Consider the following 17,498-nt stretch of genomic DNA (forward strand, 5'->3'; position numbering starts at 1 on the left):
GTCCCAACCCCAGAGTTAAAAAGTTTCTTTTGGTCTACTTTCTTAAATCCAATAAAATTCTTAATTATATGAGAATTAAGTTTAACTTTTATCATTCCAGATAGCTGTGTTTTGAGAAGATTTCCAATGAAACTGCAACATTAATACTTTTTGACAAAGCTTCATGCTAGTATTGATTTTCAAGGCCAGGAAAAAATAAGATGACTTAATCAAACATCCACTCTTGAGGATGCACTCGTCCATTAATAAAAGTACTGAAGGAGTAGAAATGAGCACCAGTGATGTGTTGTCTTCTCAACTCATGGCTACCATTTGTAAGAGTGGGAATTTAAGTTCTAGTAAGATTCCTCTCTTGTTTGCAGCTGCAGTAAACTGTCAGAGAGAGAGGTTTTCTACACTACTGGGGCTTAAAATCTTGACTTGCATTTTCACTTATCTTCTGAAGTATTCTTTTGGTAAGCTTGGAAAGTTCCCCATGCAGCCTCATATCAAATTCTAGTTATAGCTGCTAGCTTCACACGCTCTTGCCAACCTCATCACTTTCTTGGTGCAAAGACCAGAAAACACGAACAGTTCCAAGAACAGGTAACACATTAAATGTATGTATCAAAACACAATATTTAAGAAAATGGAAACTATTTTCACTTCTGACTTAAAAACCTGAACACAAAACCTTCAAATTTTGGCATCATTGATTAGCTCTAGTCAGTCCAACTACATGTATATTTCTACCATAACTTAAAGAGTTTTACTTCATTTTCTTACTGATTAGTTAAAAACATTCTTAGAAACAGCAGTTTTGTTAGTGCTTCCTTTAGCTGGTATGTCTAATATTAGTTAGCCCATAATATATTTATAGCAAAACCAAGACAAAGCAGGGAGGTGTCACACACACTTTATTATTTTCTTTAAATATCTCAATTCATTAATACTTCAATTCAACGATACTAACAACTTACCATTATAGCAACTCTTTGCATTACATTGGCATTAACTAACGCAGAATTGATATTTCTGCACCATATTCAGCACGTACACCAATGGGACTGGAAGTCTTCCAGATGTTTTCCTTTCCTTTCACGCCCTGTAGAACCATTCCACAAACTGTGGCTCGTATAGATTTAATGCACACAGATACTGCAATAAATGTTCTTCTTGCCAGCATCCTATTTTGAGGCAGGAACTTCCACAGTGTTCAGTCATTTCACACTGGAGACCTCAGTCTAGATGTTCCAAGAATACTTGATATAAAAAACACTTAGCATTCATGATCTTGTATTTCAAACCTCTTTCTAATAGGGCTGTTAGTGAATAACAGGTAGTAACACTTCTTAGTTTGGGGGGCGTTTGTCTGGGTTGTTTTCTAGAAAAGCAAAGCCGCAAATCCAGGCTGTGAACAGCCATACTGAAAGAGACAAACCTTAAAAAAAAAATCTTTACAAAGTTGCATTTGTTACATCTATTTAAAATGCCCTATTACAAATGCCAAATACCTGTATATAATTAATTATACCAGATGGACTTCTACCTCAGTAAGTCTTAGCTAATAGCCTTGCATTATTCTTGTTTAAACATTTACTTATGAAACCTGTGTACTTTACTGGACACTAAATTATGATCCTTTTTAGAAATTATCCATTTAAAACAAAAGCTATAATTGAAGCTTAAGAGGAAAACCATGTAATGGAAATGTCCTTCAATCCCCTTTTAATTAACAGCACTGTAAATAGAAGCTGAGCTACTCATTTCCTCGAGACAACGCTTCTCAAAGCATAAGACACTATCTCCCAGAAAAATTTTACATTAAAGTCCTCTGGCTTGTGCCACTTCAGACCACTTCTATCCTTTTGTCTTCCCAATAAGTTCGTAGGACACCTGGCCTTTTTTCACATTGATGTTTTTGAGATTAACATTTTGAACCTCATGCTTTGCACATGCAGACCTCTACACCCACACAAAGTCCAGAAGTCTGTTTGTAATAGCCTACAGCTATCGTTTTCAGTCTCAGGGTGAAAGAGGTACAAGACAGGACACAGAGACTTCTAAATAATCTCTGTCCAAACCTATGGAGCACACCAAGAACTGCTTTACACATGTATTGCTATCTTTGGCCTAGAATACACTTCAGGTCTTTCACATTTTTAATCGCAATTGCACAAAAAAAGCCTTCTGAGTCCAAGAGCTCTTTCATTTGGCATAACCATGACATTAACCTGTAGAAATAAAGCATTCTAATTTTAGCTTTCAGCTGGCAAATGTTTATGGGTCTTTGACATGCATACTTACACGAGGAGTCCTGTAGATCTAAGGCAGAAAAGTGCCATAGGAACATGAACATACATACAAGCAGGTTCTCTTGTTAGTTGGATTGAAGGAATTACTATTTATTCAGTTTATCATAAACGAAAATTAGTAAGTTCATACCAGTCACTGAAAAAGTTTCTAGAGATATGCATAAATTATTTGAGTTTAATAAACTTGTCAGTGTGTCGAACTTTTACTTTCAAATGCATATTTTTAGGTAGTCAGTGACAAAAGAACCTTCACTTTAGCACCTGATTCAGTTTAGTCCATATTCCGCACTGCATGATGCAGTACAACTCTGTAATAACAGTAACCATCCACTGCATATCATTCAGCTATAGATACACTGGATTCATTTGTTCTTGTCATTTAGTCTTTCACACTAACAATATTTCTCAACCACTTCTGTAGACTGCTACCCAAACTACATTTTGGTGACTTAATTGCTTATTTTTTCCTTCCTTTTCCTGTATTTCCTTTCCTAAGTAGAGAGTTGCTGCTAATTGCTAAATAGTTTTTGGGCAGATAATTGAGTTTTGCTTTGCAGTATACTGAAAAAATCAACTACTGAGGTTCTTCTGAAGAAACTTAACACACCTCCTCTCCAAAATGACTAAACTTCACCTTTTAAGGAAAACAAATAGCATACTTGTAAGACACAGTAGTAGTATTTATTGTACCACCGAATGCTTTCCCTGATGAAGTTCCGAGAAATAGCAATGGATGACCACACTCCTACCGCCTCAGAGCATATTCCTCTCTCTCACTGTGTCAGCAGCAAAGGATGAGCACTGCAGCCAAAATTCCAATCAAGTTCTTGCATGTGCTGTTTTCTAATAGCTGTCCCCAGCCTGCTCCTTTTTTTGGACCCCACAAATTGCCCTTTGGGGATATCTTTTCCACTGACTAGACACCATGGCTTAAAGTGGAATACAGACTGTTTGCTTGTGGCCCCTGAAACTCAGTTTTCTGAGAGGCAACAGAAGTAAAGGAATATGGGAAACCTTAAAGTTCAGAAGCTGAAACAGTTTAACACAGTGGATAAACCTTACAAAACTACTAATACAGCATTTCACATAATGATGTAATGAGAAAGAAAACATGGCTCTTTTCATAAACACCACAGACTAGATAGCATTGGTTGAGACTTTTTAATATTCACATTAAGGACATGTAAAAAAGCGTCAATCATTGAACAGTAAAAACATCACTAGTATGTATCACCAGCGAGCCGATGTCAGGTCATTGTCATTTCAATAACGAAATGTTACCTCTCTTGCATCAAATGGCACTTTTAGATACACATAGAATGTGATCATGTGAGTGACAAGCGTTCTGGACAAAATACAATCCTATAAAAATTCTTACCTATAACTTAAGCAAGATGTTGCTATACAGCACCTCCGCAAGGTGCATGCAGTACGCAGAACACATTTCAAGGTAAATTCCTGTGTGTCTCTAATTTATATAAGGGGAGACAAAAATTTAGTCCATCTTTCTCTTTTTTCCTTTACCAGGACCTTTGGATTTCTTTTCGTTTTCAGCGCTTGGTTCCCAGAGTGCATTTCTTACAAATCTGGAAGCAGCTCCTTTATCAAGTTTGGATGCCTTTTTCTTTTCTGCTATTTCTTTGACCCTGTTCATGTATGTTCTTACTCTCTCCTGGGGGGGGAAGAAAAAAAGGAAAAGTAAATTTCACACCATTTTCCCAAAATTGCTGTTAAAATGAAATCAATGAGTAGAAGCTCTCCACACTGTACAATTCTATAATTCCTAGAAAAATATCATTTAAATATATGTACAAGGCTCTTTTTTGCAAATGTTTTTTTGCAAACTTGAGGCTTCTCCTTTAGCAGATTTTCCATCACAGGTACCTACTATACTAATATCTGCATGACATCCACTTTCATAGGAACATGAAGTCCTACAGAGATGAAGATTGCATCTAATTGACAGTGAGAATTGTTCTTGCCAGCAAAGTTAGAAAACAAAGTACTGAACTCAATTTCACCTACATAAAGATGGCAAAATAGTATTTAGATTTGACATACTTATAGAAATGTCATTATATGAATTATACTGCCTGACTACTGTCTAACAAAAAAAATTCAGCATGTCCAAGCAAAGCCACAAAGCATCTAACTCAAAATCAAAGATGTTACAAGCATTACACAAGCAACTGCACAGAACTCTTGTGGTTAAGATCCTGAAATGGTCAAGGGAGCTTATCAGTGAACCTGTTTAAGGCAGCCTGATGAATTTCCAGCTGTACCACAAGTTTCTTTTTATGACCATTAATAATAATAATAATAATAATAATAAATGCTTGCTTCCACTGCCATTCCATAAAATGGATACTTTCTTGCCATCTTAGCCTCCCACAGTCATTTGGTGTCTAAGGATTTTTTGAACAAAGCATGACTTTGGATTCAGCCCCACCTAAGCATACCCTCCCAGCTTACAATCTCATTTATGTGCCTACTCTTCCTCATCTACTTCTGCAATCAGTAAAGAAAATTGCATAACTGAACACCTCTAATACGGGAATTACCCTCTGTTAGGTGCCTGCTTCTCTTCGCTGACTAGAGGGGACACTTAGAGTAGTTGTGTAAAATACGTAAGTTTGGTTGATATATTTCATGACTACATATTTAGCTTAATATGGCCTTCAACTCTAGGTGTTTCTGTAATACAAACAACAGTAACATATGTATACATACACATATATATAGTACTCTACCTGATACCTGAATTATAAATGTGGATTAACAGAACATTTATGGATACTGCTAACTAAATAAATGTTGATATTATGCAACTCACACATTTCTCACACAACCATTGACAGCTCCTTGAATCTGGAACAAAAGTTACGAGACCTACACGACAGAATACATTTTCAATTCTTCAATTGACCATTATAAGCAACTGTTGTCAAAAAGTTGGCCACTCTTTCTGTATCAAAACCATAGCTTTAATGAGGAGAGCTTTACAGGGTCTGAAATCATGATAGACTGTAATATTTCTTTGGTGACTGAGATGGCTAATGAGAACAGATGGCAAACCTGCATGTATCAACCTGGGAAAAAGGAGCTGACAAATGTCAGCGTGACAAAAGAAATGAACTCTGATAGCTTGAATGTGAGTTTTATTAACACAGTTTGAATCCCTGTGTATTCCCTGTATGTACACAGGGAGAGCAAACCTAAAAACAAAACAATCATCACAGTCTTTTTTTTCACTCCCTTTCCACATGAATGAGAACATCACAATGCTCTTGGAAGGAATGAATATGCATTCATTCACCTTGATACTTGTAAAAGGAAAAAAGAACTGGATAAGAATCTAGGCTATGATAATTCACTCATTCTTCAGGCTTAAAACGACTGGCAATTGTGAAGTAAAATACCAGCATAAAATATCCACAGCAAAATAGATAAAATTTATTTTTTAGTATCACTAAATTAACACAATATTCAGACACTATAAAATATAGGAGGAACAAGAAACTGACTGAAAGCTCATGAAATATTAACTGATCCATTTTTTTAATATGATACAGGCTAGGCTACTGAAAACCTAACCAAATTAAAAATAGAAGTATTCTTGTTTTTCAGGCTAGCTTTCCACATTTTTCAGTCCCATCTTCCGTTCCACTGCCTAGGCAAGGATTACATTTAAGCTAAGTATTTTACGATTGCCCAGATTTAGTATTTTCATTTATACAGGAATTAAAATGGGGAGCTGTAAGTTTTGATTTCTATTTTTTCTTCAGGCTAAATGATCTGATTTTTTTAAGTCAGCAGAATTTTCAAGATAGCGGCCTTCTATACCGTAGTCATGCATCTAAATGGAATATAAAGACAAACCTAAGAGATTTATTATAGGTTGTAAATATGTCACTAATGCAGAATTACTGGACAATACACATACAACTGGTGCCAAAAAAGCTTTTAGCTTTGTTGCTGAACTGAATTCTTTACTGCTGAGAAAATGAATTAATGGAGGACTTGGAAGGGGGAGGGGGACTCTTTCCCGTCTTCGCTAGTAAATCAACCACACTACACTTTCAGAGTCATACAAAAGTAAGAAAAGACAGCCTCAGAGATTAACATGATTCCAAGTATTTATAAGAAAAAAATGCCATACTGGAAGTTATAAATTATTATCAGACAAGTAACATTTTTCCATTTAACAGATACAAGTGAAAAGCTGCTCTGTTCAGAATCCAATTCTCAAAGAAAGGTGGAGAAAAGAAAAGATGACATCATTCATCTTCTTGTTCTAATTTCAGCAGACTCTACAACTTTGCTTTAAACAGTACCGTTCGGAACTAAAAATATGACTTTCTTAATTTAGAGAGTGCAGCAGGGCGCATGAGCAGTTATATAACACTGTGTAGCATATGCCTGCTATTATGGCAACATCAATTTTAATCACAGATATAAATATTTTTTTTTACTTCTATATGAATTAACTGTCCCAGGCAAGTAAGATATTGCAGTGCTTGCAGTGTGAGAATCTTACCAGTTCTTGTTTCACTGGATGTTCCTTTGGATTGACTCCCTGGTTAACCAAGTATACTACAAGATAAAAAACAGAAAGTTTTTGAATCTGAAGGCTGTCATGACCGAGGACCCTATAAATCAGTCACATAGGAAAACTAATTTCCACATTAATAACAATTAGAGTTAACTGTGTAAAGTATCTGACAAACTATTATCATCAATATTGCAGCTAAATTAAAAAAATCGAACACAGTTAAACTTAATGTTGCTATGAAAAAACAGAAACATCCTCATGCATGTACAAAGTCAGCTGTTGTAAATACCTATTTTTGATTTGGAGTTCCAACATCATTTACCCTACAAATGGCAATAATTGGGATCCTCGGGGTAATTACAAGTTTCTAATTATTTTGCTATGAAATATGATTATTTAATGTTTGCAGCTGTCTAGAAGGTGTTCGAATGGCATCGTAAAGAGTACTTTTTCCTCCTACCACATACTTACCCCAGAACAATGAATTTAACGTGTACACTGAAACCAAATCCAGCTTTGCTTGCTCCAGAGGCTCTAACTAGAATGAAAAAAAAACCAATCCCAACACATTTGCACATTTTAAAGAAAGATGTGCACAGATTTTAGTAATATGCACATTTTATAATTGTGAATGTATTCATAAAAAAAAATACACACTGAATAAGGACATTTTTGCACCACAAGTTCACTGAGACCACGTTATGCCTATTTCTGGGCCATCACAGAACCATTCTCTTCTCTCCAAGTATTCAAGTCATTTTCCCAGACTGATGCCACAGTCCCAGATGGCCAAAAGCACAATAATCTCTTGGCACACAGCTCTTAGACTACTGTTCCCATCATCAGAAATAAGTCCCTGTTTTTCCACAGAAACTTAACTCAAAATAGTTGTTACTATCAATGGAAGGGGAAAAAAAAGTCTTAAGATTGCTGAAGCTCAAATGTGAATATAGTATGCTACAGTAAATGAACATTTAACATGACACATGGTGGACTGTGTGTTCAGCGCATGCTGGAATACTTAGAGCTGTAAAGCAAAGTAAGAATAAAGGTAATGAGGGTTTTTTTTTTCCTTGACTGTCAAAGTCAATTTATTATTTTAGTCCTATAGGATTTCCAGAACCTCTGATAACATCATTGTACAGCTCACTAGTTCTAACATGGATACTGTCAAAAAATCAGTGTTGTCAAGACTGTTTTCTTCATGATTTATTTGTGTTAGAAATCCTCAGAGGATAAAGAAGTTCCCTCATGTGCTGGCTTTTTCTTGCCCTAGAGAAAGAAATTACATATTAGGCTTTACATGTTAAAAGATAGAGAGGCTTGTATGAAGTCTTCGGGTGGTACCTTGCTCTGTCTTTATGCCCTGAACAAAAACCACATTTTACAGACTTACGCTTATAACATAGCTAGAGGAGACAGCTCAGTTTTTCAAGCACCAGGTTCTGCAAGTCTAGACTTCTAGAATCAGATCAATTCTCACTGCTGTCAATTCACCTTTATATCCTACTGCGTATACAAAGTTCCATTAAGTTTGTTGTGAAAACATCTCAGAAAAAAATGTGAATAGCCTCTCCGTTATGAAAGAGCACTCAGCATGCACTTTAAGGAAGGTCAGGAATAAGCTAGAATGTCCTCTACCTAAATGACTCACTGGTAAAATCATCACTTTTCAGCTTCGAAAAGCATACATTTCAATGTTTAGTTTGTAAGATCATCTAGATATCTTAGAAATGTAAGAATTTCAAATATTGGGTATCAAGCATAGAAAGTGTCGTATTTGTATATGCCTGTGCAGTGGCCAGGCCTAACAGACCCTTTTATTTCAGTTGAGGTTCCCAGATTCTTGTATTAGTAATAAAAAGGTTGTCAAAAGCAACATTACTTACCTTTTGGAGGTCACTCCTAGAAACCAACATCATTGCTTTCAGCATCTCATCTACAGAACCAAGACACTGTTCAAATTCTGCAAGATAATCATGAATTTCAGTGGGGTATTCTTCTGGGTTGCTATAATCTGACGTTTCCATCTGGAAAGAGGAAACAAAACTAATAATCCTTTTCTTTAAGTCCCTACGGAGTCAAAAGACTATATTTTACAATACAAAGCATTATTATACATTCATTAAACATTATAAGAAATGCCTACTTCTCAAGAGTTCTAGCAGGTAATGTCAATAGAGACACAGTTAAAGGTCCTATAATTTCATGGGTATCGCCTAACTGCTGTGCAAAATGGCATGAAGGAGCATTACAAATGACATGACTGTAGTATCTACACTTGTAACAGTCCCAAACCAGTATTTAGCTTTTATGGCCTGTGATAGAAAGAAATTATTTGCTTGTTTAAAAGAAGCGCTCTATAAATCACAGTCTATAAAGAGCTACACCAAGCAACAAGCAGGACACTAAACAAAGACAAAAACAACAGGGATACAGCTTCAGCCTGTCTTAGGAACAGACATTACTTCAGCTTTAAAGCGGTTATGCAGCACCAGTTATGTCAAGGTCAGTTAACATCTTCCAATGCTAAATGTAGGAGTTGGTCCAAGAAACTCTTCTTGTGAACCCTGCATCCAGTTTTCTTAATTCTCGATGGTGTATTATAATCTGCGATGTAACTCTACCAGTAACGAAGATGAGCTGATTTGGGGATTTCAGAATACTCTGGAAATCTTGTAGAGACACCTATGCACAGCAACTGTGAGATAAGCAAAGAGATTAAAAATCCCAAAGCACTCCTTTTTGATCCCAGCATTCATGGTAACATGGCTACTGCCAAGCCATCTGGCTGCTGGCTTACAACTGATACCTTTAATTCCTCTCAAATCATAAATCCCGTAACTTGAGGAGCCAGTGTTACTCATATATTATTTCCTACAACTTCTACTGATTGAGCAACAACTTTGAGAATGTTGTCAGAAAAGAGAACAATTTTCATGCCCACTGGTGAGCTACATCAAGGACAGTGGGAGCACCTGGATCGCTGCCGTCCTTCCTAGTTAGTATCACTAACTGGGTAGTGTAATGGCTGGGTAGTGTAATCCCACTACCCAGCCATTGAGTACAGAGGGAATGAATGTAAGCTGGAGAACTTGCACTTTGTCTATGAACACCAAGCCACACAGTCACTGCAAACACCAAGGAAAGAACAAACTGTCACATCACTGGAGTTTGTTCTAGATAACGACTTGATCAGTCCCTTTTCCTGGCAAGAGCATGGTATGTGTGAGAGAGGTTTCTTTTTATTTATATTGTCTCCTCTTTATTTATGTTGTCTCCTTACAGGAGTAAGACTGGGAGGAAAAACAACGTGAAGCTACTCAAGCTTTTCTGCAACTCCAGTTTTAACCACACCAGTGTGATTCCAGAAATAGGATCAGCCAGTTAACAAGCCCAGTTTCACTGTTGCTGTTTGCATAGTTAAGAATTATAATCCCACTCAGCTGCATGATTTATCATCCTGGTCAGAGGCGGTTTTCAGATCGAGTACAGAATCACAATGCTAACAATGACATTTTGAAGGTTCCCTCTCTACCCCAGCATGGAACTCACACATGTAAATACTGCTTCAGTCAGCTGGGGAGGACCCAAGGAAGAAAGCTGAGCTGGACCTACAAAATGCCACCCACAAAAAGGCAAAATACCAATACAATATTTTCTGTCATTTATGATAGTATTGTTTGTGTTTCATTCTGTCCTAACCAGGACATAAGCAACCCTTCTTAGGTTGATTAAAAGTGTGGAAACAATGTTGTTAAATTTTAGTCATATAACACAGCATAAAAAAAATACTTAAAGCTACAGAAGAAACTAGATTTTCCCAGGTGTTAATAAAGTTAAGCTTGGTTAGAAGGTGTTAGTCAATACACATTTACTATACTTGCACATACAGGGAGAGAGGTGCAATCCAATCCAGTCCTCTACAGAGTTTACCATCACCACAGTACATAATCTATTATGGTCTTAATTTGATGGACAGGCATGAACATACTGATAAATTCCAACTTTTCTCTCTCCCTTTATCAGAGAATCAACACCAGCAACAGCAGCAGGAATAGAAAAAACACAAAAACCTGTAGCAGCAATATGTTATCAATCAAAACTAACTCGAGCTATCTTACAGCAGTTGCAAGGATAAACAGTCACTAGAGCATATATGATATTCTTTACAATATCCCAAGCTAGACCTAAAGAATAAGACAGAGAAAGAATAGTAAAATAGAAGGAACAATAACAGATACAGTCCAAAATATATCTTTCTATGATTGCTGTCTCATGAACCAGAAAAAATTAAGTTTGCCCTTGCATCATGAAGTATTTACTTGACACTGTCAATTGGCAAGAAAAGGGAAAAAAAAACCTTCAATGGAACATCAGCCTTCAATGGAACAAAGCTGCACGTTAGCCTGTGTACAGTGCCCTTCATTGATAAGTCAGCTCCTTCTGGCCAGGGAAGGGGAAGAATTTGTTGAACTTGTGTTTTCATTTCAACAGGAACTAGCAAGTTCCTACTCCTGCTGCATAGGGACCTCTCTCTTTTCATTAGACTGTTGTTTCAGCATTACTAATCTCCAGGCAGGATATGTTACAGTGTTGGCACATGCCAACAATAAGGCAGCAGTCAACAGCCTAAAATAGTTTTGATAACATTAAATCAGCAAGAGCAAACTTACACTACATTAGGAAACGTGTACACCGGAAACTCCACAAAAGTGTTTCTGCCAAAATCAACACAGAGACTGCACAGTCACACCTGCAGAATGACAAAGCCAAAGATGGGAGGAACTAAAACCACATCATTGATTCTCTAAACATACCTAAAGGCTATACTGCCCTCAATAGTTATGTTTCAGTTATTAAATCACAAACAAATTTTTCCTCAAAGTTTTGCAAGTGTTTATATATTTTGAGCAAGCAGAAATTTAATTCAGTTCCTGAAGTCGATGTTTACCACACAGGATTTCTCTGATGAATTTGCTGACTTTCAACCAATTTTGTTTGGCACAGAGACCCCGCTTAAAACATTAAGGACAGTACAAATATTCAGATAAGAGAAGTTACAAAAATACTTGCTGGCTAAGCATGTGAATAATGGGGAAGGCTAAAGGAAATAAGGATAAGACAGCATTTTCATTATCAAGTAATAACAATGCAGAACACATCTGTGGCTGTGTGCACGATGATAATACTTTATAAGATCTTTAATTTTGAGACTGCAAAGGAAAGTTCACAACCCATAAACATAAAACAGAAGAGAAAAGGCCCACTTTGATTAAGGACACCAAGGCAAACAAATAGCAATGAAAAATGTGGTATGACTTCATAACATCAATCTACCAGAAACAATTTTCCCTTTTAACCCCAACCGCAAAAACTGCCATGTAGTTTTTGGGAAAACAGTAGAAAAGAGAAATATCTCTGAACAAGAAAAGGACTTTAAATCACAAAAGTAAACAATTTTCATGGGAAAATTTATTCATCGCGTTTAAGTCTGATCAAAAATTGTCTTAGGAGTTTCCACATCTGAACATCCTGAAATTCTGAAAATTTCTGAGTAAATTCTTGTTCATTCAGAAACATGACTACATTTATGTAAACTTCTGCTTAGAAAGCAAGGAACACCTTGTTTTCCCTCCAGTCAACATACGATAAACCACAGCAAGTAACACACTCAACCTGCAAAGAGGGGAGGGAAATACCAGACATTACAAACCACAGAAAAGACATAAATATGAAAAAGAGAAAGCAAGAGAAAACACATAATCTTCTGCAGACTGTATAAAGTCTAAACGAGTGACAAATCAGCAGCAGTTTGCCGTAGTGCTAATGTGGCTTTTGATCTAAGATCCAAGTGAGTTAAATGCTGTATAGAGGACATTTAAACAAAAACAAACAAAATGCAGATGATTATGCACAATACAACTAGCAAAATCCTCCATCTTCACATTTATCTTTCAGGAGAATGAAGAGAAGAACTCTGCAGACTCCTTTCCCACCCATGACTGGCATTCAGAGGTAAGAAAAGGAAAAAAGGGAAACTGCAGACAATTTGCAGGTGGCTTTTATGAATAAGTTTTGAATACATCTGGTGTTTTAACACAAGCCTTAGAAAGTAATTGCCAGCTGGCTTAGAAAGCAAAACCAAACCTCCCTTCCTGCCCACCCCCACAGCAAAACTGTGTCTGTCATACTGAAAGATATAAACTCTAATTAGGCTCTGGGTACCTCTATGAGAGATTTTGCTGAAGATGCATGGTGAAAGTAATGGAAGCCACATGCATATATCAGCAAGGCAATAGGAAAGCCCAAAAGACATAATTTAAAAATGCTCAGTGTTAATATTATACACATGACTTTCAACTGGAATTAAAACTGCAAGTTCAGGATAAATACAGCGTATTCTAAATATTTTGTACATGCAAACAGGAGACACAAGTAATTTGGCATCCTTCATTCGGCTTAATATTGCAACTTGCTTCACACTTCATGTTAATTCTTACCTATTTCTTAAGCACTGGAAGTCTTTGTCTTTATAGTGATCTCAGGGTTTTTTTAGATAATTCATCTAACAAAACTCAGATTAGACTTTCCTTCTTTTCATGCATATTTTACAGATTATACAGAGAAAACCAAAACAAACACAAACCCTTTTAGTTGGAGCATGTAAAAACACTCTCAAATTCAAAACAAATGAATTAACAACATCAATATGACAAACCATCTCTGTCAGCTCCTGAAAACTGACACTGTCCTGCCCCTCCCGAGTTCTGACTCACAACCTGTAGTGAATGTAGCTGAAGTGCAAACACAGCAGAGATCTCCCTTCTGCTCTAACACTGTAGTTCACTGCTGTGGCTTGAGGACAACAGAGCAACAAGTATCTTAAATTAAAGCTACCAGCAATCATGACCAAATTATTTGATGACAAACCTCTTTTGGGCAGAGAAATCCACTTTATTGCATGTTTGCAAAGCTCTAAATACAACAGGCTCTAATCTGTGACAGACATTATTAATCCTCAGCATTATTGCTGCTTAATAAATAATTAGATGACTGTCCACTAGTCATCACTGCGTCCACAGATCTGTTTTGCTACTAATGCTTCTCAAGTCAGCTTGGGGCAGCTGGAGAGCAAAGCTACTACAATTAGTCAGAGCATGCTTGCAACTCACAATCTTGTCTGCAAGAAAGATTTCCATAGCAAAAGTAATTAAGCCTACCATGAAATACCAAGTATGCACCACCAGGCTTATCTTGATCCCCTTAAAAATATCACAACTTAAGCCATGGTAGTTACCCAGATTTGCACAAATGGGCAACAGCCTAGCAATCATTTTTAACCCAGCTTTCAAAGCTCTGCTCCAGTCAGCATCTCGGCATGCACAGAAGAACTTTACAAAACAGCTCACAGCCATCAGGCGCTTGCTGATGCCACTGAGATAATATCTTTTGAGCCTCAAAGGATTTGCAAAGTTTATTCTGATATTCTGATAAAAGAAGAGGGCCTTAGTGACATGGTTTAGTGGTGGACTTGACAAGTCCTGAGGTAAGGTTGGACTTTGTGATCTTAAAGGTCTCTTCCAACCTAGTTGATTCTACGATTAAAATTTAAAGGGAGGGAATAATATTTCTGAGGCTCACACTTCAGCCCATGGTGGATATCCCCTAAGAAAACAGGTATCTCAGCTTGGCTTAAACCACCCAGATTCACTACAGCTCCATCTATATCCACACAAACCAGTTTTGATGTAAACCTTCAACTCAATCTGCATGATTTGTAAAATGTTTTTATTCTCTGTATTCAGCTGTCCTAGATTCCATATCTTTGATGACAGTCATTTCCTCTTCTGAACAAATCCAGTATCCCCTGCCTCTTGTTCAGCTCCAACCTGTCAGTACACCCAATAGTAAGTACAATGATAAAACCAGCTTTCTTCACGTATGTCCAAAACACTTCTTAATGAGATGTCTTCATAAAAGCTCTCACACTCAGACTAAGCCACCACAGCTCAGTTCAAGACTCGAGCTTTAAAGTGATGTTGAATTTGTACATCTAAACTGGCCTTTAAAACATATACTTTTGGTTGCACTGAACCTAGACAGAACTTCTTGTACAGCAAAAGACTCCCTCCTTGCACAAAACCAGTTTACACGCAGTGGGGTTTTGTTCATGACAGCAACTAATAACTGAATACTTCTGTCCTACCAAATTTGCAGTGAACAGGAAATAACCTGCCTCCAGTCTATTGCTCCTGTGTGCTCTAAACCATGGAGTTTACTACCTCTTCTAAAATTTGCTGCTGCTCTCCACTCGTATCAGCACCATGAATATCCAGAATTAAAACCAAGGAGTTTTTTCATCCTTTTAAACTGAAAACCTCCTTTGTTTCCTTTAGCCACTAGTTCCACTATGTGGGAAAAAGTACTTCCTTTTATCAGAATTCAATTTCATGTGTTTACACTTCATGCAGCAGTACCTTTCTCTACTGTTAGAACAGCAACGCCAGCCTATTTTTGGTTGTTCATTATTTGACTGTGCTTAACAAGACTCTGTTCAACCATTAGAAGCATATTTATCCTTTTTTTTTTTTTTAGTTGAACAGTAACTGTGGGATGTTGTGTTCTAAGCACCAATCTTACTCATGCAGGAGAAAAATATGGAAAAATCTTTTCCATCTATCTCCTAAAGAGAATTTAAGAGCTGATAACGTGACAAAAAGGAGACCAACTACTATCCGCAAAGAAAAGGGATGTGCAAAATCACAGATGGGAGGGAGTACTAGGGAAAGCTATTTGGGGACACGCAGTTTTCACAGGGATTGAAAGAGATTAAATAAAACATTGGAGGATGGAGAACAACAGTGCACCCTGGCCTGGCACAGGAAGAGAGGGTATGGCAGTAACCACAGCCTGGCACAGAAGGGAGAACAAAGCACCAGGAGAATAGAGGCAGCTGGGAAAAGGAACCCAAGCTATTTCCCAGCACAGAAAAATTGAGTTTATGCAGAACAGCCGGCACGGGGAGCACTGCCTGCGGGAAGAGGTAACTAAACATGGGGTGTACCCCAAGGCTCAGCAGAATGCCTTATAGCAAGCCTGCATGAACAACAGAGTAAAGCAGATAAAGTGAAGAAAGAGAGCTGCTACCATTTTCTACTGCTGTCATTACAAACAAATAATCTTTACTAAATGCAGGCAGCTCATATGAAACACAGACCAACTGCACAGATGAAGAATTGAGTTTAAAAATCTTAAACCACTTCAAAAAGAAACGCTTAGCAGAAAGGTTTGTGTGACTTCTACACCACATTTCTGATAGGAAGCCTAAGAACTCTCACAATCACTTCAAAGTTTCTCACGTTCTGGGGTATGGCCTTGTGTTAAGTGCTTTCTGATTTCTTTAGCAAGGGTCATACTGCCCCAGGATTAGCAATATCCAAGTATTTTAGATTGGCAGCGTTCTTTTACATTTTTAAAACCAAGAAATGTCACAGACGCCTTTAAATTTTGATTTATTTTACAATCAAGTCTTTCAATTATTGTTTCAAAAATGAAGCCTATTGATTAGCATAATCTCAGTCTTATTTGCAAGTTGAAGTCCCTTTTAAGTTGCTAGCAGCAACTGAGCTTGCAGTCAGCAAGCTATGCCAAAGCATAAGGAAGGGGACATCTTCACCTCTGCACCAACATGAGAGAACCGTAATGAGATCTCCTTTCTTACAAAACACTCAAGCATCATCTGCCTTTCAGTTAAGGGGAAAGAATGCTATTTTAACCACAGCCTGTATGTGCAAACTGTATCTTCTCTTTGAAAAACACATGCTTTTTACAATTACCAAGTTCTTGATGTTCTTGAGATGCAACACCGTTTTCCTGAGCTTTAATACCATTTACTGTCTATGGCACAGCCTTCCTAGGTACAATCATCCTCAAAGCATGACTCCAGCTGGAAAGCCTGTAGTCCATGTTCTCATTTTCATGGGTAACTGAGTGATGTATTAAATTGATTTCATGCTCACTAGCAAAATTAGTACAGTGCACGACCCTCAGTTCTGGGAAGGCATGGAGGAGCATCCACGTGTTTGGGACAGTGACAACAGAACAACTTGGGCTGTGTCCCATTGACTTACATCTCCCCTGGAAGCCTGGCTCAGCTCTTAGGCCACACGTGGGTTCCTCGATCACACGAATACCAGGTGAAATAGGTATGCGTGCAAACCGAGGTCTTCCCAACAGTTTATAACCAAAATCCCCTCTTCTGTGAAAGATGAGGCACCTCACCGATGCTTTGGGGCCACGGTATAACGGGATTTCAGCACTGACCAGGCTCCCCGCATGCATTCGGTTGCCGTGTTCCGACACGAAGCACGTTCCCCTCCCTCACCTCCGCGGCTCTCAACAGACTGAAAACTCACAGGGCGGGGATAACCCACCCGTAAACAGCCACCAGAGGCCGGGCCTCCCGACAGCGCACTCCCCGCTCTGCGGACGCCTCAGAAAGACGGCTCAAGCCACAGGAAGGGCTGCGAACAGCCCCTTCCCTAAGGCAGGCCTCCACCCCCCGCGCCGCCATTACCCCGGGCCCCGCGCCGTACCACTGGGCGGCAGGGCGGGGGGAGCGGGCAGGCCCACCATGGCGGGGGGCGGGG

General features: G+C 38.1%; 1 protein-coding gene across 11 annotated transcripts in view; it reads right to left on the bottom strand.

Moving 5' to 3' along the window:
* Positions 1-3,138: 3,138 nt before the first annotated feature.
* The window catches only part of C1D (C1D nuclear receptor corepressor), a 32,396-nt gene continuing 18,036 nt past the window's right edge, over positions 3,139-17,498 (bottom strand). For 3 of the 11 annotated variants that reach the window (XM_030491129.1, XM_030491134.1, XM_030491130.1), the window contains exons 2-5: positions 8,736-8,876; positions 7,318-7,384; positions 6,832-6,887; positions 3,139-3,966 (exon numbers count right to left, since the gene is read on the bottom strand). In XM_030491129.1, the coding sequence (XP_030346989.1) occupies positions 3,790-3,966; positions 6,832-6,887; positions 7,318-7,384; positions 8,736-8,876 (441 nt within the window). In that variant the 3' untranslated portion in view covers positions 3,139-3,789. The other 8 variants (XM_030491128.1, XM_030491136.1, XM_030491138.1 and 5 more) reach the window with 8 other exon arrangements.

This window comes from Strigops habroptila, chromosome 6, assembly GCF_004027225.2.
Source record: "Strigops habroptila isolate Jane chromosome 6, bStrHab1.2.pri, whole genome shotgun sequence".
In the NCBI taxonomy this organism is placed as follows: Eukaryota; Metazoa; Chordata; class Aves; order Psittaciformes; family Psittacidae; genus Strigops; species Strigops habroptila.